This window comes from Rattus norvegicus, chromosome 3, assembly GCF_021556685.1.
Source record: "Rattus norvegicus strain SHRSP/BbbUtx chromosome 3, alternate assembly SHRSP_T2T, whole genome shotgun sequence".
NCBI lineage: Eukaryota > Metazoa > Chordata > Mammalia > Rodentia > Muridae > Rattus > Rattus norvegicus.
The window spans coordinates 54,103,641-54,130,798 of record NC_141536.1 but is presented as its reverse complement, the minus strand read 5'-3'; the positions used below and the strand labels follow the sequence as shown (position 1 = coordinate 54,130,798).

General features: G+C 45.6%; 1 protein-coding gene across 7 annotated transcripts in view; it reads right to left on the bottom strand.

Moving 5' to 3' along the window:
- The window catches only part of Myo3b (myosin IIIB), a 406,405-nt gene that overhangs the window by 324,603 nt on the left and 54,644 nt on the right, over positions 1-27,158 (bottom strand). For all 7 annotated transcript variants that reach the window (NM_001393777.1, XM_087653545.1, XM_087653546.1 and 4 more), the window contains 4 exon segments: positions 15,593-15,669; positions 18,444-18,543; positions 18,730-18,834; positions 26,949-27,083. In NM_001393777.1, coding sequence (NP_001380706.1) covers positions 15,593-15,669; positions 18,444-18,543; positions 18,730-18,834; positions 26,949-27,083 — 417 coding nt within the window.

The window sequence follows — 27,158 nt, the reverse complement described above, 5'->3', positions numbered from 1 at the left end:
TGATTCTGTATTCTACTCCTGAGTTATGTCCCCAGTACTTGGTTTATTAGTGCTATTATTCTTTATTTACATGTGTCTGTCTGTGTATGGGTTTGCCTATGTGAGTACAGTGCCCAACGAAAGCCAGCAAGGGACATCAGATGTCCTGAAACAAGAATTATAGGCAGTTGTGAGTGGCCCGAAGTGTATGCTGGGAACGAAACCCAGAACAGCCATTGCCCTTAACCACTGAGCCATCTTCCCAGTGACCAGCTCTTGGTTGTTTTCTGCTTTGTTTTGTTTTAGTGCTGGTTTCCCTATACAGCCCAGGCCGGTATCGAACTCATAATTCAGGAACTCTCTTGACTTAGAAAATGATAGCATTGGAAAAAAGAACCATTTCTCCTATCCCCTCCGGCCCTAACGTTCTTTAACTTCATGACTTCTAAGTAAGCGACCTTGGGATAGTATTTGAAAAGGAGGGGCTAACGTCCCTGTGCAGATTAGCTATAGAGTCGTGTAAGTTATTCTGGGGCAGGCACTTTCTTGATGGCTGGAACCTTGAAGGGCTTTCATCACTGATATTTTGTAGAAGGGCTTAAAGTCATGGAAAAGGTTCCAGTATCTGTGCTAACTCCTCCGTTAGGGAAGACGGATTTCAGCTAAAGAGCAATTGCTTGGATGCTGGTTAATGGAGCGTGTCAAGGTCCTTACCTCGAAATGCAAACTTAGGGCTCTTCTGGTGGCACTTAAGACTGGACTCTTGCTTATTTTAGGAAGAGGGAAAATACGAATGCTGGGATTACCAGCAGTATCTATGCACTGACAGCTTTAGTGCCCAGTACCAAGATCTATTCTACACAGAGGTGGCCTTCCCAGATGCCAGTTGTAAGCACTTTGGCCTTCAAAACTTTTCTTTCCAGGGGAGACTGGGAACAAGCAAGAACCTTCACAGTGGTTTAGGTCACGGAGAGGATTAGCATTGCAGACCTCAGAGACAGCTCTCTTTAGTCTTCTTCATGGGTGTTGGTGCCAGGTTGCAGACTCTTTAAGGCTTCCTAATCACCTCTTCCCACCCCCTGGTGGATGAGTGTCCTTCCTCTGCCTTCGGGAACTTCCTGGTCACGGAGGCTTTCTTGACTTGATGCCACGTTCACATAGCCTCACCATCTCCTCACCCCTCTCTGCATGGGCAGTCGAGTTCCAGTAAAGACAGCTCGTGGTCTTTTCTTTTGCCAGCTATGGGTTAAGGGAAGGGGACATTCATGGATCCTGAAGATATGGGCCTCTGATTAATAGAGGAAAATGTAGAACCATCAGCTTCATCTTGGTTTTAGCACCCCTCAATGGGTGACTTTGACAATATATTCAATCTCTTTCTTCTCCTTTTTTTCCCTGTACACACTGGGTGGCCCTTTTCTCAAGGACACCCTCCAAAGTACCATCTAGGAAAATAATGATTATCTGACCTTTTCTTTAGCACCAAAATCTTACCAGTAAATAAGTCGGTCATTGCTGCTGTGTAACTTTTAATTTTTTCGCTCCATTGGCATCTCTTGCCTTTTGTTACATGTCTATAGGAAGCATGAGTTATTGTTTTATAATAAAAGCAGCAAGTTCTTCATTTGACCTTTGTCGGGTAAGCACAAACATTAAAAACATCTGCCTGTCTTTTCCTCTTGCAGAATAGCTCCAAGGATTCTTCATCAAGGAACCACTGGGTTAAAGGTGTCATCCTGAGAAAGTAATGGAAAAGGAATGCACCAATTCCCATCCGCACCCATTTCTACTGTGGGCTCGGGGCCGGAAGAACTCTCTCACTTCCTGGGCCTCCAGATCTTGTGCAGTGCCCATGGCTGCAGCTTCATTTCAGCCGAGATAAACCAGTGGGGCTCACTGAAGAGGCTCCCAAGAGGTAGGTGAGAGCTTCTTTTAGAAAAGCCAGGGTTCTCGGAGCCCAAGGGAACAACAGCCCTTCTTATCACAAGGTACCACTATCTGTAGGGGACACCTGGACCACGCTGGATGTCCAAAGGCAAGAAACAGTCCCCACAGGAGCTCCAGAGTCCAGGAACCTAGATTTCCCCAGGAAGTTATTGAGCTTAAACCCTTATCAAATCATATCAAGAGCCGCCAGGCTAAAAAAGCTCTTCAATGATGCCTTCACGGAGATAGCCTTATCCCTAAAATCTTACCGAAGCTGAAATACAATACGTTATCCTTCAGATGTTATTTCCTCACTAATATTTCTGAATGTCATTAGGGATTTAATTAGGTTTGCATTCCCCATTCTGATTTCTCACCTTGCTAGAATCAATCATGCGATCCGAAATTATAACCAGAGGTCGAGATTAAATTTTCATCCAAGTACACAGGCAAAATGCTGTTATCTCAAGAGCTAAATTCAGCTAAATAAGAGGCAAGGCAAATAGACCTAAAGCTATTACTCCTTGGCTGACCTTGAGCCCCAGAGTACGGGCAACAGACTGGCAAATAAGACCGGCCAGGAGGCAGGGAGGTAAATAGGCTCCTTCATTTTGCCTACGCATCCATGCAGCACGACTGATAAAGGCTATTGATCACCAAGCCTTTTAAAATAGAGCGTCACCTCGGTAATCAGACATTGCAGCCATGAATATTCCAGCGCTAAACACTTTCCGTCAGTTTAGCACATGAACATCCGAATGGCTACTTGCTGAGACAGTGGTCTCCTCCCTCAAATGAAACGTAACTCGGAGAGCAGATGTGGCAGAGATTTTAAGGAACTTTATGTGTGTTTGGTTGGTTGGTTGGTTGGATTTTAATTTGTGAACCAGATGAACTAGAATAGATCTCCTCATCCTTCTTTCAAAAGCTCAAGAATGGGTCTGAGTCTATATTTTATGCGTTGAGAAATCGCTGGGAATAACTCAGACTGTTCTTTGACTGTTAGAGCGGTCTATAATTTAACTGCGATATATTTGACTAGACTTTTCCCAAACTTGTAACACTCAGCCAAAGCCTTTAGAGAAATCAATCTCGGTTCATATTTAAAATGCACACAGCAAGCTTATATAATGGCATCAACTTCCCTCAGGAAAGGTGAGAAAGGATGGTGTGGAGTGGGACCCATTCTAGGTTTTCGGCTAGTACACCGTTGACGTCTGCACGTCTGTTCTCAGAGTCCTTGGGTGTGTGTCCCACCTCTGCCTTGTCTGGCAAATCCCCTCCCCAGAATCATGGCTGGCATACATATACTCCTCCAGGAAAAACGAACCAGCATGTTAGTCTGTGCCTGCCTCAGGATTCCAGGGGCCTCATCAGCCCGGAGGCCCAGTGCATTCCCTGCCCTCCCTGACCCTGCAGCTACATCCATGCAAATGGACACAGAAGGACCTTAGGACTCATCAGAAGAGGAAACAGGTCTAGAGTAGGTAGTTAACTGACTTATCCGAAGCCACACACTTGGTTCGAACCCAGCGTGGGTGCAAAGCTTCACGATTCCCAGTACCATCTGAGTCAGGCACATTCTGGCCATTCCTCTAATACAGAAAATCCTGGGCCACCACCAGTGACACTGCATTTTCTTTGAGTGGAAGTAAAAGCAACTCTCCCTTCCCCCTGCCAGTTGTGGACCCTCCTCCAGAGAACAAACTAGAGAGGGTTCTCCAGCTTGGATCACTCTACAGCCGGTTAGGTAAGTACCATTATTCTGAGAGAAGAAACAGATTCAGAAGAGTTAAGCAACCTGCCCAAGGTCACAGAGCAGGCAGGTGAAAATGAAGCATGTGCCCAGAACAAGAAGATGGTGAGGAAAAGCTTGCCTTTCTCCTCCAGGATGCATTTGGAAATCAGGAAGAAAAGCAAATCAGAGGGATAGGATGGTCCAGCTGGACCAATGCAGCAGCATCTTGTTTGGGTCCTCACCCAGCAGACTAGCATCATAGACAATCACAACGCCCTGGGAAACATTGCGCTTCCTAACAGAGTGACTGCTTGACTTTCAGAAAAAGGTACGGAAACCCCCAGGGATAGAGGTCAGTGTTAGTCACCCTACCTCTGCCTGCTTTTGCAAGCAGAGCTTGCAAGGCTCTGCTGGAGTTCTTTCTAACTTGACTGCCTCCTTCTGTGGCTTTCCTCTCAGTGACCACTCAGGAAGCAATGGTAGATTTTAGCTTTAGCATCATTTTCCTTCCGCCTGTGAAGCATGGCTCCCAAGGCGGGGAATCCCCTAGAGGTTGGGACCCTGGGCTCAGGAGAGTTGTATGCCATCTGCTCACGAGAACATTGTGAGGGATGGGGTGGGGACAGTGGGGAGGGTACATAAACTCTGACCCTTCCCAGCTCTCCACAGGGGGGTTGGAGGGCAGCCTGAAAAGTTCCAAATGCTGGCTGGAGGCTGTCGCTTTGACACATACTTTCTACTTAGTGGGGTGGAGAGATCACAGGCATCCGCCCTCACACTCGTGTTCCCGGCACATCTGGACTTGAAGCTTGCAGATGGGGTCCTATACTTAGACCCACCGAGGAGGCTGGTGACGTCTCAGCACCGCCTACAGGGCTGCTTCCCACCTCCACGCTGACACATGACTCAGTTTCTCCACCCAGCTCCAGCTGACGGGGGAAACTTTCCCTGACACCCCGGGGACGTTCTCTCTGGCCCCATCCTTCAACTTTGCAACGTTCATTTCACCCACCGAAGCCACTTCTGAGAGCAAAAGGAAAGACAGAGGGGTTTCTGCTCTGTTTCCCAAATAGGAAGGGAGAGAATAAATGCCAGGGAAACCAGGAAACAGCGAAGGCAATAGAATCTCAAAGATGAGCCCACTGGGAGAGAACCAGAAGTCTTGAAGCCTTTCTCTGGAGTTTCCCAAGCTCTCAAAAGCCTTAATTTCTGATGATGATTGTACTGGCAGATGGGGTCCTCAAGCACCCCAGGTTTTGGCCACGTTCGTGCGTGCGTGCGTGCGTGTGTGTGTGTGCGCGCGCGCGCGCGTGCCCGTGTGTGTACAGCGTGTGGTAACAGGACCTTGTGCATGCTTGACAGGTGCTCCACCAGGAAGTCAAACACTCCACCATAGCCCTCCCAAGATTTCACAGATCAAGAGACACCGAACAAAAGACAGGCCACTACCATCACTTTCCCTTATCCAGACTTTGGTGAGGCTCCACCCCCATTATCCAAGGACCTTAAAAGCCATGGACTGTAAAAACAGAGAGGAACCTTCCCTGCTAAAACTTGCAAGTGTTCTCTGTGGAACATTAAGAGCAACAGAAGCAGAGACCACCCACGCTGGTCTCTGCTCATATGTGAGCACAAGAGGTTCATTGTTGTTTGTTTAGTTTTTCAAGACAGGGTTTCTCTGTTGCCTTGGTTGTCCTAGAACTCATTCTGTAGACCAAGCTGACCTTGAACTCAGAGATCCACCTGCCTCTGCCTCCCGAATGCTGAGATTAAAGGTGTGTGCCACCATGTGTGGCTTGTTGCCATCTAATTTATAAAGGGCAGAAATGTACAATTCTGAAGACGCAAATCTCAAGATCAAGTGCCATTACACTCAGTGCCTGTGGAGAGTCAGCCCCTCACAGACCATATCGCCTCGTGAATCCTCACAGGGCAACACTCCTGCCGCAGATGTGCCCCCTGCCCCCGTCTCCAGCCCCACTCCCACACTCTACTGTGCTATTTTACTTTATCTCTGTAAGCGGTTCTTTTCCTTCCTCATTTTACCTTTTTTGAAATAAATTTATTCCTCACATATTGCATCCTGACTGCAGTTTCCCCTCCCTCCTCTCCTCCCAGTCCCCTCTCCCTCGACATTCACCCCTCTCCATTTCCCTTCAGAAATGGGCAGGTCTCCTAGAGATGTCAGCCAAACAGGGCATTTCAAGATTAGGCACCTCCTCTCATAATAAGACTCTCATATGAGCCAACCTAGTAGGAGGACCAGGGTCCCAAAAGCAGGAAAAGGCATCAGAAACAGCCCCCCACCCTGAGCCCCCTCTATTAGGAATCCCATACCCCCCAAACTACACAACTATAATTTCTTCCTTTTCTCTTTTTCCATTTTTCTGGTCAAAAATATACAGTAAGTTCTGGGCTGAGACAAATTAGTGAGTACAGGGTTGCTCAAGTAAGAGGGTCTGAGTTTGGATCCCCAGCACCCAAGTAAAAGTTTGGTGTAGTGGGGAATGCCAGTAATCACAGCACTGGGGGCTGGCGACAGGCAGATCTCTGGGGTTAACACCTTCAGGAATAGCTGGAACAGTCACCCAAGTTCAGTGAATGACCTGCTGCACAAAACTAAGAGGGACAGCAATAGAAGATTGATGTCTGTCCTCCACACGTTAGTATACACACACACACACACACACACACACACACACACCCGCACATGCACGCACACAAGCACATGCACACACTCACATGAATAAACACATGTATACACATATACTCACACTAATCTTCAACAGTTCTGACATATATATATATATGTATCTCCAAACTAAAGCCATATTTTAAAAAATAAAACAGAGCAACCATTGTTTTTAAACCAAGAACAGCAGATCAAATCTTTTTATTCTCTTAAAATACTTTATTTCTCCAGATTCTTCTTTTGGGTTTAATTACTAGTGATTAGTGTTGTGTTAAAATATTACATTTTCTTCAACACACTAGAGTGAGCATTATCAACACCAAAACAAAGCCTCCTGCATCTGAGCCTGGTGGACTGGGGCTCTGTGTCATAAAGACCAGGCATTCAGGCACCATACTGTCCTAGTAGATACCATAGTAGGTATGTCTACTACTTGCTATATAAATGGAGCAATACATTAACAGGTAGCCACTAGCCAAGGACACTGGCCTCTGCTAAAGGACTAATGTCACCTCTGGGATAGCCCCTGTTACCAGTGTGTGTGGTGGCAGGGATGAACGTCAGAGGCTTGTGTGTGCAGGGTGAGCAAGCTCCCGGGTGCAGCCCCAGCCCTGCATCTGTTCCTCTGCCTAATCCCTGGAACCCACATAAAGGCAGAAGGAGGGAACTGACTGCATGAAGTTGTCCTCTGATTGCCACCTGTGGCTGGTGACATATGCACCCTTATAAACAACAATGACAACAACAGCAACAGCAACAATAGCAACAACGGTGACATGAAAATATTTTAAAGTTTCCCCAAGCTGAAGTCTCTTTGGATAACTGTTGCATTCATGAGTTACATTATAGCACCATGACTTGATGGATAAACGCTTTATTTAGAAAGTTGGCTTCTCTATTGCACATTTTAGGTTGACCTCAAGAAGGATACTTTGATTAATGAAGATATTAATTAATTAATTAATTAATCAAATATTAATTCAAAGATACTTATTTTATTGAGAGCACCAGTACTCACAATTCTTCTTTTTTTAGGACTTACTCATTTTTATGTGCATTGGTGTTTTGCCTATATGTATGTCTATATGGGGACATCAGATCCCCTGGAACTGGAGTTGCAGACAGTTGCGAGCTGCCGTGTGGGTGCTGGGAACTGAACCCAGGTCCTCTGGGAGAGCGGCCAGTGGCATCTCTTTACTACAAACCATCTCTCCAGCCCCAACAACTTCTGTGGAGTTAAGGAGGAGGACTTTAGGGGCTGGGGTGGCTCCAATTATAAAGGGCTTGCTGCGGAAACATGAGAAACCGAATCCAAATCCCAGCACCCAGCACATAAGAAACCTGGCAAGGTAACATGTGTCTGTAACCTTAAAAGCGGGATAGCAGAAATAGGCACATCCTTGGATCTCACCAACCAATCAGTCTATCCAAATTGATGTGCTCTGGGATCAATGAGAGACTTTTCTCAAAAACCTAAGATAGAGGAATAACTGAGGAAGACCCTCGCCCAACTTCAAGACCTGACACTCACATGTATGCAGATTCATATGCGCACAAACATTCACACATACACATGTGCACACACACATGCACACATACACATGTGCATACACACATGTGCACATAGACATGTGCACACACATGCACACATACAAATATATGTGATGATGCTGAAAAGTTCGGAACTAAATATCTCAGCTCCAATTCTAACTGTCTAAGGACAAAGAATGGTTGCTTCCTGTGATGTATTCATCTCACCAGCAAGAAACATTAGGGTAGAAATAGCCCCACCTTCCTCGGTTGGTCCCCGGGATCCTAAATCGAATAATAGACATAAAAATCACTCAGTGCCTCATATGCTGCATGAAGCACTTGTTTGGGAGCCAAACTCACTAGCAGGAGCTTAGGGAATATAAATGGTAATAATGGGGGAAAAAAAAACAACTTTCAGAATGGTAATGTTTTGTGGCTTTTTCAACCCTTCAACAGAAAATACCGCATTTGTCATTTCTATTCCTGGCAAGGCCAAAGGAAATGGCACTGTCATATCATTTAGCCAGGAATGGCATAATTAATGAAGTCAAGAGTGGTTGCAAAAAGCTTGCGCTATTTCTGCATTGGTGTAAGCTGGTTGTTGTGGCAACCGATCCTGTCAAGGACCCTGGGCAGGGCAGAGAGCGTGGGCACAGCGCGTCTGTTTCTCCACTCCGCTGATTAGCTCTTGTTTGCAACAACAAGCAGATGGAAGCAAAAGGCGGATGTTTTTTTCCAGAAAAGAAGCAAATGTTTATTTTATCCACGAGTCTGTTTTCTGATCCAGAAACCGGGTGCTTGCTGCTTTGGAAGGAAGCCGAGTATACCAGTCCTCGCTGCACGGGATGCTTCTCAATGCGCAGCATTGCAACATGAAGTCGGGCTGCACATGGCAGGTGGCATCGTTTTACTGATGTGTCTCACGTGAACTCCAGTTCCAGAGCGTCCTTCTGCCATACGTTTGTGTCTTGTTGGATGAGTGTTTCGTTTGCCGGGAGTGCATCTCCCACACGCAGCACCTCCTATGAACACCCTTAAGACCAAGCGAGCATGAGAATTATTTCCATGCCTTGCACTCTCACACTGCCTGGAAAACCAAATGGCTTCAGCACTTACAAGATAAGCAGACTGGGACATGGCTTCTCCTTCCTACACTTCTCCAAGCTTCGCTTTTCTCAGAAGTGAGATAGAAAAATAATATTTATCACTGAGGCTGAACTAGAAGTACCTAATTAAAAAGGCACCTATCAGAGTCATAGTGTGAGGGTGAGTCTCAATGGGGGAAGGTTTCCTTCCTGCTGGACTCACGCTTAGAAAGTTCCATATTCCAGAAACTCAACACTCAGCTGGCCTGTGGCAGTGGCCGTAGAAGGAAGATCTGCCCGTGCTGGCCCGAAGCTCCCTCCTCCTTACCAAGGCTTTGCCCCTGTAGTTAGTTAAGAGACTGGGGATGTCCTGGGCAGAGGCACGGTGTCTCTGTGATTGAGAAAAACTTGGGAGCTCTGGGTAGCAGGCATGTAGCACTCAGAATGGAGATATGTTAATATTTAATAGCTGCGCACACCAGCTAAGCACAGTCTACGACAAACTCAATGAAAACATCAATGTGCATTCCTTTTCCCAGACTGGTGTCATTTCTAACAGAACACACACAGGCACACACTCATCCACATGCACACACACACACACACACACACACACACACACACACACACACACACACAGTGTCTATGGTCTTCTGATTCTTGCCTATGTGCATGGCACTTGGTTTTCTTTCCACTGCCTCCTATTAACTCTGTTCAGTTTTTCCAAACATGTGATGGCAGCTCCGGCAGATTGTCAACTACCCTCACCCCTTGCTAACACAAAGTAGGCTCTGCCCCTTTCTGCTACTGTCAGGAAATTATCAAGTGTTTGTTGGATATAAATATGGGCTGAACAATACTAACATAGATACTAGCATGGATTATATTGGAGTCTTTTAGTTCACTGAATCATAAAAGATAGATTCCAGTCACCCCTGCTCATTCACCCACCCAGTGTCCCTGGGCACTTGGCCAGACCAAGTATTGGGTCCCTCATAACACTCTCACAGTCATTCTAACAGGCATCTATCTCCCAGATGAGCCTGGGTATTTACAAAATAGCATATGCACACACTCTATGCAATTAAGATGCTGTCATTCATATTGGTGGAATCAACCATCATCAAGAGGCAGTATAGGAGAAAAGAAACAATAAGAAACTGTCTGTGTTCAACACACACAAAGGAGGTCCCTTAGCTAAAATCACAGACCGACACCAGATTCATGCGATGTGTGTGTGTGTGTATGTGAATCTATTTATGTGTGCGTATCTATTCATGTGTGTCTGTGTCCATGCATGTGAGTGCACATGTGTGTGTACAGTCACTCTGGACCAGCACCTGTGACATACAGGGCTTGAAAGAGAGGGCTATCCAAGCAGTTACTCGACAGCCTTAGAACCGTGGAGACAGTGTTATGAGGGAGGGCACTGAGCATTGGGGGAGTTGTTATGGAATGGACTGTGTCCTCCAGGAATCAAGAATGTGAACTTACCTGGAAGCCGGGCTACTACAGATGCAGCTAGCATAGGGTGGGCCCCTACCCATGAGGAGACCAGTGTCCGCATGAGAAGACAGTCACATGAAGGCAGAGACATGCTGGGAGAATGCCGTGGCCACAGAAGTAGAGTACTACCATGCCTCTGCAAGCCAAGAAGCACTGAGGACTGCCAGCTAATCCCCAGCAGCCTCCCCTGGGGGCTTCAGAGGGAACGAGGCCTTCTACATCTTCATCCCCAGTTCCTAACCTCCAGACTAAGAGAGGACCCATCTCTGCAGTGCTGTGTTAAGTTAACCGCTCCATGACATTAGCAAAGGTTTACAGATGTGCACAACTGGCCCCAGGATTGGTGCAATGGAGTCAAGGAAGATTTCTTTCTTTCTTTCTTTTTTTTTTTTTTTTATTAACTTGAGTATTTCTTATATACATTTTGAGTGTTATTCCCTTTCCCAGTTTCCGGGCAAACATCCCCCTAATCCCTCCCCCTCCCCTTCCTTGTGGGTGTTCCCCTCCCCATCCTCCCCCCATTGCCGCCCTCCCCCCAACAATCTAGTTCACTGGGGGTTCAGTCTTAGCAGGACCCAGGGCTTCCCCTTCCACTGGTGCTCTTACTAGGATATTCATTGCTACCTATGAGGTCAGAGTCCAGGGTCAGTCCATGTATAGTCTTTAGGTAGTGGCTTAGTCCCTGGAAGCTCTGGTTGCTTGGCATTGTTGTACATATGGGGTCTCGAGCCCCTTCAAGCTCTTCCAGTTCTTTCTCTAATTCCTTCAACGGGGGTCCTATTCTCATTTCAGTGGTTTGCTGCTGGCATTCGCCTCTGTATTTGCTGTATTCTGGCTGTGTCTCTCAGGAGCGATCTACATCCAGCTCCTGTCGGCCTGCACTTCTTTGCTTCATCCATCTTGTCTAATTGGATGGCTGTATATGTATGGGCCACATGTGGGGCAGGCTCTTAATGGGTGTTCCTTCTGCCTCTGTTTTAATCTTTGCCTCCCTATTCCCTGCCAAGGGTATTCTTGTTCCCCTTTTAAAGAAGGAGTGAAGCATTCACATTTTGATCATCTGTCTTGAGTTTCATTTGTTCTAGGCATCTAGGGTGATTCAAGAATTTGGGCTAATAGCCACTTATCAATGAGTGCATACCATGTGTGTTTTTCTGTGATTGGGTTACCTCACTCAGGATGATATTTTCCAGTTCCAACCATTTGCCTACGAATTTCATAAAGTCATTGTTTTTGATAGCTGAGTAATATTCCATTGTGTAGATGTACCACATTTTCTGTATCCATTCCTCTGTTGAAGGGCATCTGGGTTCTTTCCAGCTTCTGGCTATTATAAATAAGGCTGCGATGAACATAGTGGAGCACGTGTCTTTTTTACATGTTGGGGCATCTTTTGGGTATATGCCCAAGAGAGGTATAGCTGGATCCTCAGGCAGTTCAATGTCCAATTTTCTGAGGAACCTCCAGACTGATTTCCAGAATGGTTGTACCAGTCTGCAATCCCACCAACAATGGAGGAGTGTTCCTCTTTCTCTGCATCCTCGCCAGCATCTGCTGTCACCTGAGTTTTTGATCTTAGCCATTCTCACTGGTGTGAGGTGAAATCTCAGGGTTGTTTTGATTTGCATGTCCTCAAGGAAGATTTCTATGGAATCTTACCATAGCTGGTGCTTTCTCCAGGGGCCACTGAAGTGCCGGGGTGACTCCTGCCTCTCAGATCATCAGAGGTGCCTGTACATCCACCACCAAGGAAGCCCCTGAACTCTGGAATCACCAGCCCCTTGTCCTATCATATGAAAACAGCTTCCTATTGTTTAAATTATTTTTCTCATGGCAATCTAAAACATATTTTCTATGTAGCAGCTCTCTCTCCTCTTCTTCCTCCTCTTCCTCCTCTTCCTCTTCTCCCTCCTCCTCTCCCTCCTCCACCTCTTCAGATTATTTTCCCTGTGGTCACAGACTCCTACCTATGTATTTAGTTCATGAGAATTCGTACTGACCTTGATGGTCAGATGGCCCCTATCACTATGTCCAGCAATTCATTTCCCAGCAGTACTATCTCAGAGTGTAAGCACCTTTAGAACCCTCCCTCTCACACAATGCTCGCTCGGTTTGCAGCACTTTACCAGCATTTTTCTTTGTCAGCAGTGCCTACAGCAGGCACTGAGGGGGAAAGACTGGAGATGTTGACTAGAGCTTCTCACAGCCCGAGAGAATCGTGAGTCTTGACAGCTTGTCAACTTTTGATTGTGGTGTGGTCACATTCTGTTAGCTACCTGGTTTGTGGGATAGCCTATGTGAATTAAATATCACAATTACTCACGCTGGTGCCATCAACATAGAAGGAAATAGTGGTTTAATTTCGCAGAGATAAAATAAGATCAAGGGTCTTTTCGTGATATTTTAAAAATATAGGCCATCTGCAAGTTTGATTCCACTGGCCTTGTTAGGACAGACACCGTTGTGTTTAATCTAAATCCATTTATTCACACAAACTGAAGGGAAAGCATATTACAATCAATATTGCATTCAGGGTTCACATGGAGACAATGATAATTTGAACCATTACTGATCGTACTGTTCAAAGACTGCATAAACGCCCGCCTCACTGATCTGGCAAATGGGGCTCCGAAGGGTTGCAGAGCAGAGGGAAGCTTGGCTGGGAAAAGTGATACACTGTTTCAGAAGTTAAGATGTTGAGGACAATAGAGCGTCAGGCTTCAGGCCAGGACCGACCCTCACCTGTGCCGCAAGGTAGAACCTCAGGGGCAGCCATCGGAACTGCGCTCTGAATGAGGCTCTCAAGGTCCCACCTCTCACACTCCCCACTTTTCATTTCATTCACTGCAGTAGACAGTGGGACATGGGATTGCCTAGCTGAGGAGGAAAACGCGGCCAGGCAGTCTGGGAAAGCAAAGCTCACATGGACCACCTCACTGCCTGTCCATGTGCTAACTTAACCCAACTGAATTGGAGCTACAAACATCTAATAATACACAAAGCCAGGGCACGGCTCTTCTCATCTTCCCCCGAGAAGCGGTTTGCTGAGATTAGAACAGGGATGCCTTCTTCCACATTAAACCACGCAACTTTGGTTAGCTTCCCTTTCGGAACACATCACTTGGAATCTAAAGAGTTAATTTGCCAACCCGATAGCTTTGGCACCTTCCTTGAACTGCACTCCACTTGTCCGATCCCTCTGGCTTCCTCACCAACGTTCACTCATCCAGCAAATATTCTTTGAGCACCTACTGTGGGCCAGCACTGAGTGGAGAGTTTAGTATTCTTCAAGTCCTGGGAGTCCTGCCCCTCCCCCACTAGACAGAGGTCAAGTTCTGGGAGTCCTGCCCCTCCCCCAGAGGGGGACTGAGGTGACTGTGGGCTAATGGAAGGTTGGGGTGTGAAGACTGAAGTGACAAGCTCCTACCCAGAGATAATAAGTAGGAACCTCTCTGTGGCCCAGGGACGAGGGAGGTAAATATGTTGCTCACTACTGTTGGGGAATTAGGAAGTGAATTAGGAGAAAGAAATTGAAAATGAACCTGGACAGATTAAAAAACAAGAGGTTACAATGTGGTAGGAGGGCTCTGCTCACCTCCCAAAGGAACTATGAGCATCCGCCCCTGTGGGGTTCACAAGGTCCTTACAAAAGTAGATTTCTTCATTTTAACGTCAGTGGTTGCATGGCCACAAACCAAACATCCAAGATCATCTGGGAACTATCTGTCATATGGTTTTAGTGCCCACATCCATTCGCTGTGAAGCTGTGCCCAGCTCACAGAACGACACAGCTGGAAGCCAGAGGAGGTACTGTTGGCAAAGAGAGATCATGTGCACTGAAATGCAGCCCCGTGGCAGTGGGTAGGGATCAGGTCAACACGTAACATGTGGTATGCCAGGCTCAAAGAACCCATACTTGTGTGCTGAGACCCAATCGCATGGCAAAACACAACTAACGCACAAAACAATAGCCCGTCTCATTAAATTGCTGGTTTGCAGGTTACTGGCTTTGTAGTTTTCTGGTTTTTTTTTTTCTTTTTTCTTTTTTTTCCCCCCTCCGGAGCTGGGGACTGAACCCAGGGCCTTGAACTTGCTAGGCAAGTGCTCTACCACTGAGCTAAATCCCCAACCCCTGTAGTTTTTAAATATATATATACATATATATTTTACAGATCTGAGAATATATGACAAGAAGTTTAGGTCTAATACCATACTTTTAAACCTGTGTAAGAAACATTTATGATGCGTAAATACTGTAATCTGCCAGCTTTTTCTTTTTGTTTAAAGTGGGTCTATTACTCAAATAAAAAACTGGAAGGCCATATACGGTGGGGAACGCTGAAGAAAACAGAGTGGAGAATTGGATGACCAGAAACTGGCATGAGCTGCCCTCTATCTTAGGAGACCACATGGTCCATCATACAGAAGACTGACTGTGCGTACAGAGTGGAGACAGAAAACTATCCAGGGGAGCGACTGCCTCTGCCCTCCGATCTAAAGAATCCATTTGCTTTCTCCAGAGAGCTGCTTTCAGGTGGCAGTCAGGGTGCAGGGAAATGCTGACCAGACAAACCAGCTGCACGGGTGACTCACACACAGCTTACCCAGCTGGAAAACTCCCGACTTCTGCATGCCTCATCTCTGTATTGAGGCCAGAACTAAATTAGGACCCACTCCTTTTCTATTGCAGAAAGCTTACAATGTACACAGGAGAAGTTGCTGTATCCATGGTCAGAACAGCTAGAGAAACTGCATGCAGCTCTGTAGGCTGCTTAGAGCTAAACTGAGGGCTCACCACCACGCCATAGGCTGTAGACTGTGTTTACCTAGGAAAGGTAGCTGTCGCTAATGTAGACAAAGGCTGGATGGATTTGCCAAGTCACAACTCTGGAAGAAAGTCACCTCTCCCAGAAGGCCACCTTTTCCTAAGGGCATGAAGGTACCCTTAGTCCTGATTCTCTGAGATGATACCTTAATAGTGTCCCTCATCAATGAGGATTTTAGAGTTCTATAAGGATAAAGGATTTTTCTCCCTGAAAACTGTAGAAAGCATGAAAAGCATGAAACTGCCCACAAAAAGGCACAACACCAAGGCACTGAGCAAGTGCAAAGAACTGGATATTTCCTGCTTACCTCTGGAGCCATCCAGAATGGGGTCCCAACCGATGTGTTTCTCCGTAGCCGTGTGCTTGTAAGTTGAGCAGAGACACCTATGGGGAAAGGGTACCAGACTTTACCAGTGAGCATGAGATACTAGATGGAGGTTGGCCATGTTTTCTATAGAAGTTCCGATAGTAGCTATTTTAGGTGTCACGGTCCCTGTCACAACTATTAACTGCTGCCACAGAGCTAAAGCAACCACAGAAAATGTGTCAGTGAATGAGTGTGCTCACACCTAAAGAAAACTTCATTTACGGATGCTGAAAATCTAAATCAAGTATAATTCTCACACATAATAATATATTCTTTTGAGGCTTTAGCAGCCGTTAAAGGATATAAAAATTAGGCAAATCGTGAAAGCACATGTTTGTAATCTTGGCGTTTGGGATCCTGCTGGGGAGAGTCAAGGTTTAAAGGCCAGTCTGAGCTACAACAAGCTCTGAGCTCGAGTTATAAAGACTGTTTATGGACATATATGTAATTCTTAGGTCGTGAGCTACATAAAAATAGAAGGTGGGTCATATCTGTCCCATGAGCTAACGTGAATGGAGTTTTGATCATTTTATCTAAATCATCAGAATTTCTGTTTCCTAATGAATATTCTTGCCCCTGTAAATAGAAATTTGGAATATAAAGAAAAACATCAACAACTACGATCAACCCAAAATATCTTCCTATTCTGTTTCTCAATTCTTTCAGATGATTTCTTTAATAAGTGCTTCATTTTGTGGAGGAGGAAGATTGGCAAGCATTATCTATAATAGAGCATCAGTGTAGACACAAAACGATCCCCATGCCTTATCTAGCCTACAAGACTGGAAACTTGGCAAGAAGGCATTGCTTCTTAAATGGAAAAAGAAATTGACAGTGTTATTATCTAAAGCTCAATGTTGAGGACCTGAATTTTAATATCATTCTAATGTCCTCCAATGACCTCTCTTCTCTGTACCATCAAATGGAGCAGAAGTGGATGCAGGCTGGGTGAAAGGTTCAGAGGCTCACTCGCCTGCCAATTCCACAACGCCCTTTCACTAAGGGTGCGTCCACCACATCTTTACACTTCAGTTCCTCCGTCCTCAAGCAAGGGAGAATGGTAACAGTCATGTCCAACCTATAGGTTCTTCTGAGACCAAATCCAAGAATAATCATGTCATGTAGTTTATAAATGTAATGTTATTTTTTTTACTAAGCAATAGTCTAGCACAGTCCTATAGAAAATGAGGAATTTGGACATTATTGCCACCTAAGACAAGGACTCAACCTTAATACCGTGTGCTACTTAGCAATGGACACACCCTAGAGACCATAGGGCCTGCATGATGTGCAGAGAACCACAGGCTCGCCCCTGTGGTTGCATTCTCTTCCTTAGAGACCCAGGAAGGGCTGCTGTCCCCAGACCCTACACTTAATCATGGACCTCAGCCTTCCAAGTAGCTACATGTCACAGTGCCACAGAAAACCCACTTTACCAAGTTCTCCATAACAATATAGCAAACAAACAATTACACCTTTCTGGTTTTAGTTTCTAGAAATTTCTCTTACAGAAAATGGATGTTCAGGAACTTTTTACTGAAAAGGTTAAGAACATTTTCTTTCTTGAAGCTTGCATAGCTGACACCTGGATAAATTAGATTTAAGTCCTATTAAATACCCTCAGGGCCATGTGGAAAATACACTGCTACTACATTGCTACAGTTCTGTCATTCCTCCTATTGACAGACGAGCACAGCCCAGGACAACTCAAAACATACACCAATACACCTAAAGCAACCTTATTTTTAAAATTGATTTATCTTCTATGTGTAGCAATGTTCGGTCTAGCTGTCTGTATGTGCACCACATGCATACAGGAGACTGAGTAGGCCAAAAGAAAGTGTCATGTTCTCAGAAACTGGAGGTACAGAGAGCTCTGAGCCTCCAGATAGGTGCTGGGAGCAACAGATGCTCTTAACTCCTGAGCCATCTCTCCATTCCCAACTTCATTCATTCACTGCTAACTTCTTTTTCTGAAAATAATTTGCTGACACATTCATATACCAAGTTATTTCTTATGAAAGAAAAATGAACATTAAAAACCACCATCTTCTTTTCACTCTGGTGATGTTGGGAACGTTTAGAAGTGCTCTAAATGGTTTCTCATCGTTTGTAACAATAGCCCGGAGGTACTAACTAATCTTAAACTTATTTAGAAGAGTAAATCATTCTGTATGCCAAAAAGGAGCTCTAAATGGCTTGTGGGTGTAGGACTCACAAAGCAGAAGGTTGGGAGAAAAGTCCACATTCTCCAGCCTCAGGTAGGACTGTCTGCCTTCCCTGCGAATGTTTTCAGGGCAGCCAGCCTCACGTGTTGAAGCAATAGTCAGAATTTCACGTCTCTCAGGCCCAGAGGACCAGTTTACCTTCTGTGCACTGCAAATAAGTATGCCCAAGGCTAGAGAAAGTCATTTAAAAGACCAAACTGCTTTCTCTTTTCATATGCAAAAGAGAGATGAAAAATGTAAATTACAGACAACTGCCCTGAGGTGGGGAACTCTCACAGAAGGCAAAAAAAAAAAAAAAAAAAAAAAAAAACCCAAACACTTTCTGTCAAATTTTTCTTTTGCAATACTTTTATTTTCTATTTTTCATAAAATCGTTTTGAAAGCTGAAAATAATTCACAGAGAGCATCTGGAAGCACTGCCCCCTCTTGGGCCCACTTGCCTAGAAAGCCCCTGAGCTCATGTGCAGCAGAGAGCCCCAGTCTTCAGAGATTGCAATAAATTGTCCCCTTGGGCTAAAAAAAAAAATGGCACACATCAAGAAAACAAATGACAGACTCATTACCAAAGTCAACGAGCTTAACTCCTCCTTCTGTCGTCAGAAGAATGTTATTCCCCTTCACATCTCGGTGGATGATTCGGTGATGGTGCAAGTGCTGAAGGCCCTGAATGATGTCCCAGCACCATTGCAGGACAGAGAAAGAAAGAGGAGCTGTCAGTACATGGACCCAACAGCCCTAATCAAAGCACACACTAGGTTATTCCATCCCAGAGTTTATTCTCCATAGTTAACGTGCAGTGAGAAGCCCAGCAGTACACAGCCATCCCCTCTTCACCACGGACATTCTTACCAAGAGGGATCCATACAGAATGTAGGAGATCAGAGCTTCATCCAGCCGCTTACCACACCTCAGGAGGCCCTTGACAAGCTCAGTGACGGAGCCCCCATTACACAGCTGGAAAGGAGGTACAGGACAGAGAGAGCCATGAAACCCAAACAAAAAGAAAAGACAAATACATTTAGAAGGAAAAATAAAATCTACTGATTACTGACCATGTGCTAAATTTGCAGATCACAAAACTCCAGACTAAAATTAGTTTGCAAATTTCTATTAGCCCACCAGATCGGGTTCTTTGAATAGGTCTGTTCTTTGTCCAAAGTAATGATTTATGAGCGATGATTTATGCTGATACCAAAGGCTGACTTTTTAATTGCCAAGTCAAATATAAAAGCACAAGTTATTACTTAGAAATTTGAAAAAGTGCATCTGTAACCATGGTAACTTACTGGCTACTTTTCACTTTACAGGACTATTGTCTTTAAAGACAACAGCAACATTCATTGTGAGGATAAAGAGAAACCGGAAGAGGAAAAATGAATGCCCTGGATACATTTGCCCAGGGCGGTCAGGAATAAACCATACTAATTGCAGAAGTCAATGTTTGTTTGCTACGAGCCCCTTAAGTCAAGGCATCTGTCAGCAGTGTGGTATACACCCGGGGGGTGGGGGGGTGTTCTGGGGAACAAACTGGGAGCTTCAGATGCCAGCAGTCACCCTTGAGCTTATGTAAAAACCCTTCTTTAGAGACTTGGGCTCCCTGTGGTGCTTTGTCTGAAATAAGAGTCTACTAGTGAGTTGGGGGGTGCTCCCCTGCTTGAGTGGACTGGCTTTCTTACATAATGAAACCCGTGGAAGCACAGGCCAGCGGCTGTGCTAAAAGAGACCGCGACCTATTAAAATCTGTTCAACCTCTCGTTATGAAGAACTGCAGCATTTAGTGAAGGCTGAACCTGTGCTTCGATTTAATATGGGTCCCATCCCTATTCTATGATTGGCAGATTCTAGTACAGTGCAATCAAACAGCTTGGAACGAAACGCTGATGCTTTTAACATTAAAGCTGCTCATAAGGGTGTGACTAAAACTTTAATAGGAAATCATGAAATCCTTAAAATTACCACAAAATTAACTATCAGGAAATATTTTGCAGGGACCCTCAAATAAATGATGATGATGACCCTTTGGGTTTGAGTCTATATTAAGTGACCGTGAGGTCAGCAGTCCACTAATATCAACTTGAACTGGTCACTAAATCCCATTGGCTCTCATGCCCCAAATGTTGTATTCCAATATTCTATCTTCCTATAGTTTAGATGTTGAATGTCCCCCCAAAGTTTATCCATTAAAAAACTGGCCTCCAGGGGTTGGGGATTTAGCTCAGTGGTAGAGCACTTGCCTAGCAAGCGCAAGGCCCTGGGTTTCGTACCCAGCTCCGGAAAAAAAAAAAAGAAAAAAAGAAAAAAAAAAAACTGGCCTCCAGGGTGGCACTATTAGGAGATGCTATGGGTCTTTTGGAAAAAGGGTCTTGTGGGAGGTCTTAGGTCCTTGGGGCATATTCCCCACCAAATGAGTGGTACGGGCCACTAGATGAGCCATTCTACTCAAGCTCCATTGCCATCAGCAGTCCTACCAGAGGCTCCAACCAGAAGTCTTGCTAGTCGTGGACTAGAACCTCTGAAACGCTAAGCTAGCATTTTATCTTTATAACTTAATTATGTCAGGTATTTGCCATAGCGATGAGCACCCAACAGCTCCAAACACAGCTGGAGCTGTGCGTTACAGGACCCTGGAAGGACAAGCAACATTCAGTGTTCATCGTTTTACTCCCAGTGACAGCAATTAGCCTGTTTATCGCCCGTCCATCCTAAGATGACACAGTCTCCAGTCTCAAAGGGCTCTTGGCCCAGAAATGGGCACATAAGTAACTCCATATGCGCTGTGGAGGGAGGATGTGTCCAGGGAGCAGGGAGAGTTTTGTTGAGGTAGAATGAAAGGGGATAGCCTGAGATATTTTCCCATTGGAGATAGCATTCCAGACGCAAGTCTGGAAGGCAAATGGGTTTGGAGTAGGGCATGGAAGAACGTCGGGAGCTGGAGACATCCTGTGCAGAGAGAGGGGGCATGACAGAATGCTAAGCACTACGCTGCCCTGGGGCGAAGGGACAGGGGGAGGGGGACAGAGCATGGGCATCATTGTTCTCTACTGCGTCTAGTGCAATACTACAACATCATGACACGAGGACTGTGAGTGGCTCTAGAGAAGCTTGAGGCAGGAGGTCTTCGGGTTTACATTCTGGGAAGATAGTTTTGGCAGCAGATTGGCATAGGAACCAAGCCCAACAGATCAAACACAAGCTATCATCCATGGGGAATTTTGGAAACATCTCTGGGAGAGGGGCTGAAGAGATAGCTCAGCTGGTGCCTTAGTCAAGGTTGCTGTGATGAAACACCATGACCAAAGCACCTTGGGAAGTAAAGGGGTTTATTTGACTTACATTTCCACATCACTGTTCATCACTGTAGGAGGTTGGGACTGGAACTCTAATAGGGAAGAGATCTGGAGGCAGAAGCTAATGCAGAGGCCATGGAGGGGTGCTGCTTACTGGCTTGCTCCTTATGGCTTGCTCAGTCTGCTTTCTTATAGAACTCAGAACCACCCAGTTCAGGGTTGGTGCCACCATTGCCATGGTGCTCTCCCCTGCCAATAACTCATTAAGAAAATGTACTGTGGGCATGCCTACAACCCAATCTTATAGAGGACTTTTCTCAGCCAAGGCTCTCTCCTTTATGTTGACTCTAGCTTCTGTCAAGTTAGCATAAAACTAGCCAGCACAGTTGGTAAAGTTCTTGTCGTGAAAGCATGAGGAGGGCCTAGGTTCAGGTTGGCATCACCCACATTAAAAGCCAGGTGGTAATTAGTGTCTGTGACCCTGGCATTAGGGAGATCAGTGGCAGTTGGCTCCCTAGAGCTTTCTGGCCATACAATTTTCCTGAACTGGTGAGCTCTGGGTTCAGTAAGAGATCCTGTCTGAAAGAGTGAGATGAAGAGCTACTGAGAAATGCATTGACCTCTAACTTCCAAACACAAGTGCACACACACACACACACACACACACACACTCACACACACACGCTCACACGAATCAAGGCTGACATATATGTCACGTACACAAACTGCAGTAGCAACCAAGGGCGTCGGGGCCCAAAATCAAGTCATGAATTGCTTTCAAAAAAGAATAGAAGGGTTTCTCAGCACCCCTCTGTGGAAGATGAAGACATCGTCTAGTAGATACAAGGAGATGAAAGGAAGCACCCGGAAAGCTCTCTGCATCTCTGGATACAAAGCCCAAAAGCAGGTCCATCGGCACTACTCCCCAGCTGGGCTCCCATCTCAGGGGCACATGAGCTTTCTCCTATTGGAGGAAAGTGCTGAAACCCTATCAAGAGACATTTAAATGGTGGGTGTTGACCCAAACTAATGTGATGCTAGAACGTTCCCCCTGAAGACTCTTGGGAGTTTCTTCCCCACCCAGCCCACTGTGTGACAAGAACAGCTTCAGCATGTTTCACTAAAGGAGCAAATTTGGAAGCTTTCTTCATCGACTCAGAACTTTGGAAGGGATTAAAGGTACCTATTTGTCAGCGGGATCAAAACTCAGCTGTGAATTTAGAAAAACAAAACAAAACCCAAAGAGGTCTTACTCAGCCGGTGCCTTTGTTCAGTAAATGTCAGAGTTAAGAGCTGTCTGACTTTCCCGAATTCACAGAAATGTAATTAAACTGTTCAGGATACCTCAAAGGAAGCTGTCCCAGGAAGCTGAAGAGCCCACTAGCAAGGTTTTAAAAGGGCAGCCTGTGGGTTACAGAAAAAGGCTGTGGTAACTTAGATATGAAAGCTATTTACTGACAAGAGTCAATGTTCAGTGAGATGGGCTGAGCTTTTTGAAAATAAAACAAAAAATTATATTCAAATGCATCAAATAAAATAATCCCCTTAGATGTCAAAGGCACCTGAGTCTCCTGCCCCAGCCCTGAGGGTTGGCATGAAACTTCCCACACGTTCTGCCAGCCATCAGATTCAAATACGGAGGTGTCTCTCCAGCCCACAGTTCCTCCCTCTTCCCTCAGGAAATGAAGCAGCCGGATGCACCTAGAATTTAATGAGCATTTTGCTGCAAACTAAGACAAACAGAAAAATGTCATTTGCCTTCCTCGTCTCATTTTCAAAACATCATTGAATATTGACTCTCTCCCAGCGTGTGCATTTGCCAGGACTGTCATAACTTCAAGCAATAAAATATTCCTTTCTCAATAACCATCTACTTTCCTCTGTGCTGTTAAGGAATGGCCCAGGCAACACAGTCGCCAGACTTCTGTTCTAACCTCAGCTCCAACTGTCAAGTATCTCATATACCACGGTGATGATTTGACTCAGTGAGGTGGCAGAATTAAGGGGAATTTCTCTGCAGTGCCTTGTGGTCAGCCTTTCACGGCTGTAAGGTTCCACAAAAGCACAAAGAGTCAAAAGACACCACAGCATTGCGCCTGCCTCTTGGTAACCCAAAACAGCTCAGTTTTCCACTCAAGTTGGGACAGATCATCTCGATTTTGCTGAATACCAGGTCAAGTCTCCGACTTGCAACTACTCAAATGAAAGCCATGTCCCTTAGGCCCCAGGAGCTCCATTTCCCACAGAGAGATGCTCAGTCCTTGAGTGTTCGCATTGGAGGCTTCCAACTCCCATCTCAGTGTGGTGGTTGGTGGGAAGGATTACTCCCACCAGCTGTTTCTTAATTCTCGTGTGCTGGACACAGATAGCATGAGCCTATGGTAGCTGTTCTGCCTTTCAGAGCTCTCTCCCCTTGTCCTGTCAGAAGTTTGCAGTCTTCCATCACTGCATTCTGGACTCCTGAGTGCTATCATAGCACTCAATGCCTAGGACGAACGTCATCCCACCAACCCTCTACCCTGTCAGACCCTGATCCTTGACTTGTGTAAACTCGATTCGTGCCACAGTGTCAGTGGCTGAAACTGGCTTGCCGTGACACTTCCAGTGACATTTGGGACTAGACTGGACTTCTAGGGCCTGAGAAAAGCAAGAGCTCACTAGACTATATGCTCTCCCAGCCTTCCCTCCCACCCCACCCCCTTCCTTCGTCCTCTCCCTTGCTTTGGCTCTGAACTTATACTTTGATCTCTAGGCAGGGCAGGGGAAGAGATTATTTTTAAGGCCAATTCTTTAACTTAATTTAAAAGCAAATTTTTTTTACTTTCTTTTACTTTGATTTTTTTTTCTTTGCAGCCTTTTCGTGATACTCTAAAGGATTTTTCAAAAGTTGAGCATTTGGTTCATGCTGAAATGATTAGTCTCTACCTGTCAAGGGTTTTGTCCTAAAAGGAGAAAAAGAAAGTGCGTCTTAGTGAGGATTAGATACCATTTTCCAGTGCTGTGCTGCTCTTGAGGGTCTAATTTCTTATTATGTCTTATTTGGGTAAGAGAAAATGGGACTTATGGATTTTTTTTAATTTAATACTTACTTAAAACAAATGCACACTGCTCAACACTTCACGAGTGTGTTATCTCTGTGCCTTCCTAGTGCAGTAGGTGTCTACCGTGAAGGGAGTTTTGTTTGCTTTCGACTAACAAATTGGTCATGAATTTCAGAGCTGACATTTTTATTTGCTTTTGTTTTCAGAGCTGTGGTGATTTGAGGAGCTTATTAATAACCTTTGTCTACCCTCTAAAATTACTCCATGAAATAGCTCCTCTCTGGCCCTCTCATCGCATCCAGCAGACAAAGAGCAAAGGCAATAGAAATTTAGTCTCAGCGTAAGGGACGGGAGAGCAACACTAAACACAACACAGTTATAGTGATTGGGAGTCTCGAAAGGCAGACCTTTAAAAGCCACAGGTGGAGCAGAACCGTGGGGATACACCTTGGCCTGCTGTCATCCATCCTGTGAGTAGGCAGGGGCGCTGCCACCCTGGTCAGTGTCCCCAAAGACCATGTACTAACAGGCTAACCACCAGCACATGGTGCTATTGGGAGGCAGTGGCCCTTTTAGTGTGTAAGGCCCAGTAGGAGGAAGTCAAGTAATCGATGGGGATGCTGAGAGGCTGCTCTCTCCTTTTGCTCCCTATTTTGCTTCCAAGCCACCATGAGGTGGACCATTTCCTCTTTGGTCTGTGTCTATCATGATGTACACTAACTCTTCACAGGCTCCAAAGCCACCTGATCACAGGATGGAAAACTCTCTGACCATGAGAAGAGGCATTTCCTTTTTAAAGTTGTTTGCCTCAGGCATTGTGTTATAGTAACGGAAAGCTGACCGACATAGTTCAAGTCTGCCATGCTCATGGAAATGTGTTGCTTCCCTCTCTGGCCATCCGTGGGATACCAGGAGACTGACGCTAATGAGGACTGGAGACTTCTGCCACTGTTAGAAGTCTAGCCATCCTGTGTTTCTGTGAGAACTGTGGAGGCACTGGTCACAGCCAGCTACCCAGCAGCCTGCTGTAGACAACCAATGCTGAGAGATAGAAGGTGGCATTCCATGACTACCAGCTCTGACAAAGCCACAATGATAAATGTCAGCATATTGCATGCTGAACTACGTCACCCCGTGTCTCTGAGTGGCCTCGTTACTGGACCCTGGTCAGTGGGAAATAGCAGGAGGGTACTTAGCTGGGGAGCATTAGCACAAGGCTCAGGTCACTCTGGCTCCTTGTAATTCACAGCTTCCCCGGCTGTCTGGAGTGCACCTGAGGTGCTGTATCTGCCATCTCACCTCATCAGGAAGAGCATTGACTCATAAGCACCTTTGGCATGAGCAGCCTCCTGCTGGCCGAGCAGCACACAGAGCAGACCCTTGACAAGCCTCGGAGAGTTCCTGAGAAGGTTAAATTCCCTTTGTCTGAACACTGAGATGTTTGGGGTGATGTGAGATGTACAGAGAAGGGAATGAGTAAAAGGGAGATTCATTGGTCACCGAGTCTTCATGATGAAGCTACAAAGAACCATTACAGAGCTATAGATGACTACAACCAGAGCCTCCAGACGCAATGCCATTCCTGAACATGGCATCAGTGTTTAACAGCTTTGCAGCAAGATAAAACCCTAACATTCTCAGGGAAGGGGTGAAGGGGAGGGCAGGTGGTTAATGAAACCCAAAAAAATGACAGGAGAATACATGTATGATTTAATATGACAATTAACATCTCAAAGATGGTTCATAAAAATCAAAACCCCCTGCACTGATAGACTGTGAAGAAGACAGCTAATATGACAGAAATATTGAGACAACCTTCCTCCCACGGTTGCCATGGCAGCCAACACACACTGTCCCATTCTCAGACTTCAAGAAGACAGGGACAAAGTGTCTGCATGTATCATCATTCTGAGGACACGGGCAGGGAGGTGTGAGCTGATTCAGAGGGGCTAGGCCCAAGACAAATCAGGGGGTCCAGTGAGAATGAAGGAAATGACAAGTCCGACTGATCTTGCTACCTTCTGTCTCAATTTAGGGGACTCCATTTTCTGTAACCAGATGACATTTATTCCCATTAATAAAGGAGAAAAAATGGGACAACGGTGTACACATTGTGTTCTCTTTACATCCACTCTGCAGAGCAGATGCTCCTGGGAGAGTCTACTGTCCCCATGCACCTTTCACTAGGAATTGTCCCCTCCACTATAGGAGACTGCCTTCCTGGAGGGCCAAGAAGCAGATGAGAACTGTGAACAGGCTCCTGGGTGTCCTTCTCCCTAGAGAGTTGACTGAGGCCATAATTAAAGCATCAGTCCTCCTTACCCTGACGTCTTCCTCACTTCTCTCTCATCTAGTCTCTTGTAAGGACCACACAGAACCCTCAGACTTACTTTTCAGGAGCTCACAAACAAGAATAGACAAATGCAAATGGCTCAGGCCAACTGCATTGTGGGCAGAGTCCAGAAAGGGACTGTACTGTTGAAACGTGAGCTCTGTGACATGTTTCCGGTTTATAGAACACAATAACGTCTTCCCATTGGATTCCTAGATAGACTCTGTAGTAGAAGAAAAGAGGATTATGTGTTTCCGAAGCATAGAAACAAGAAGCCGGATTCACACCGTGCTCTAAGCACCGCAGGGGTTCACATCTCTTCAGGTATCTGGCACTCAGGAGAGATCGACTCCCCCTGCACCTGCAAACACTCTTCCAGTCCACAGCTACCTGACAGGAGCCTCTTACCTCCAGAACCAGCCACAGCTGCCCTCCCACACAGCGATCAGCTTTGTAAAACATCCCATAAAACTTTACAACATTGGGATGGCTGGGGAGAAACTGCAGAATGTTGTATTCAGCCTCCACCTCCTCATCCACGTCCTAAACAGAGTTCAGAAAAGAGACATGTTTGATTATGACTCATGTGTAAGGAAAGGTACAAATAGAACAGTGTGC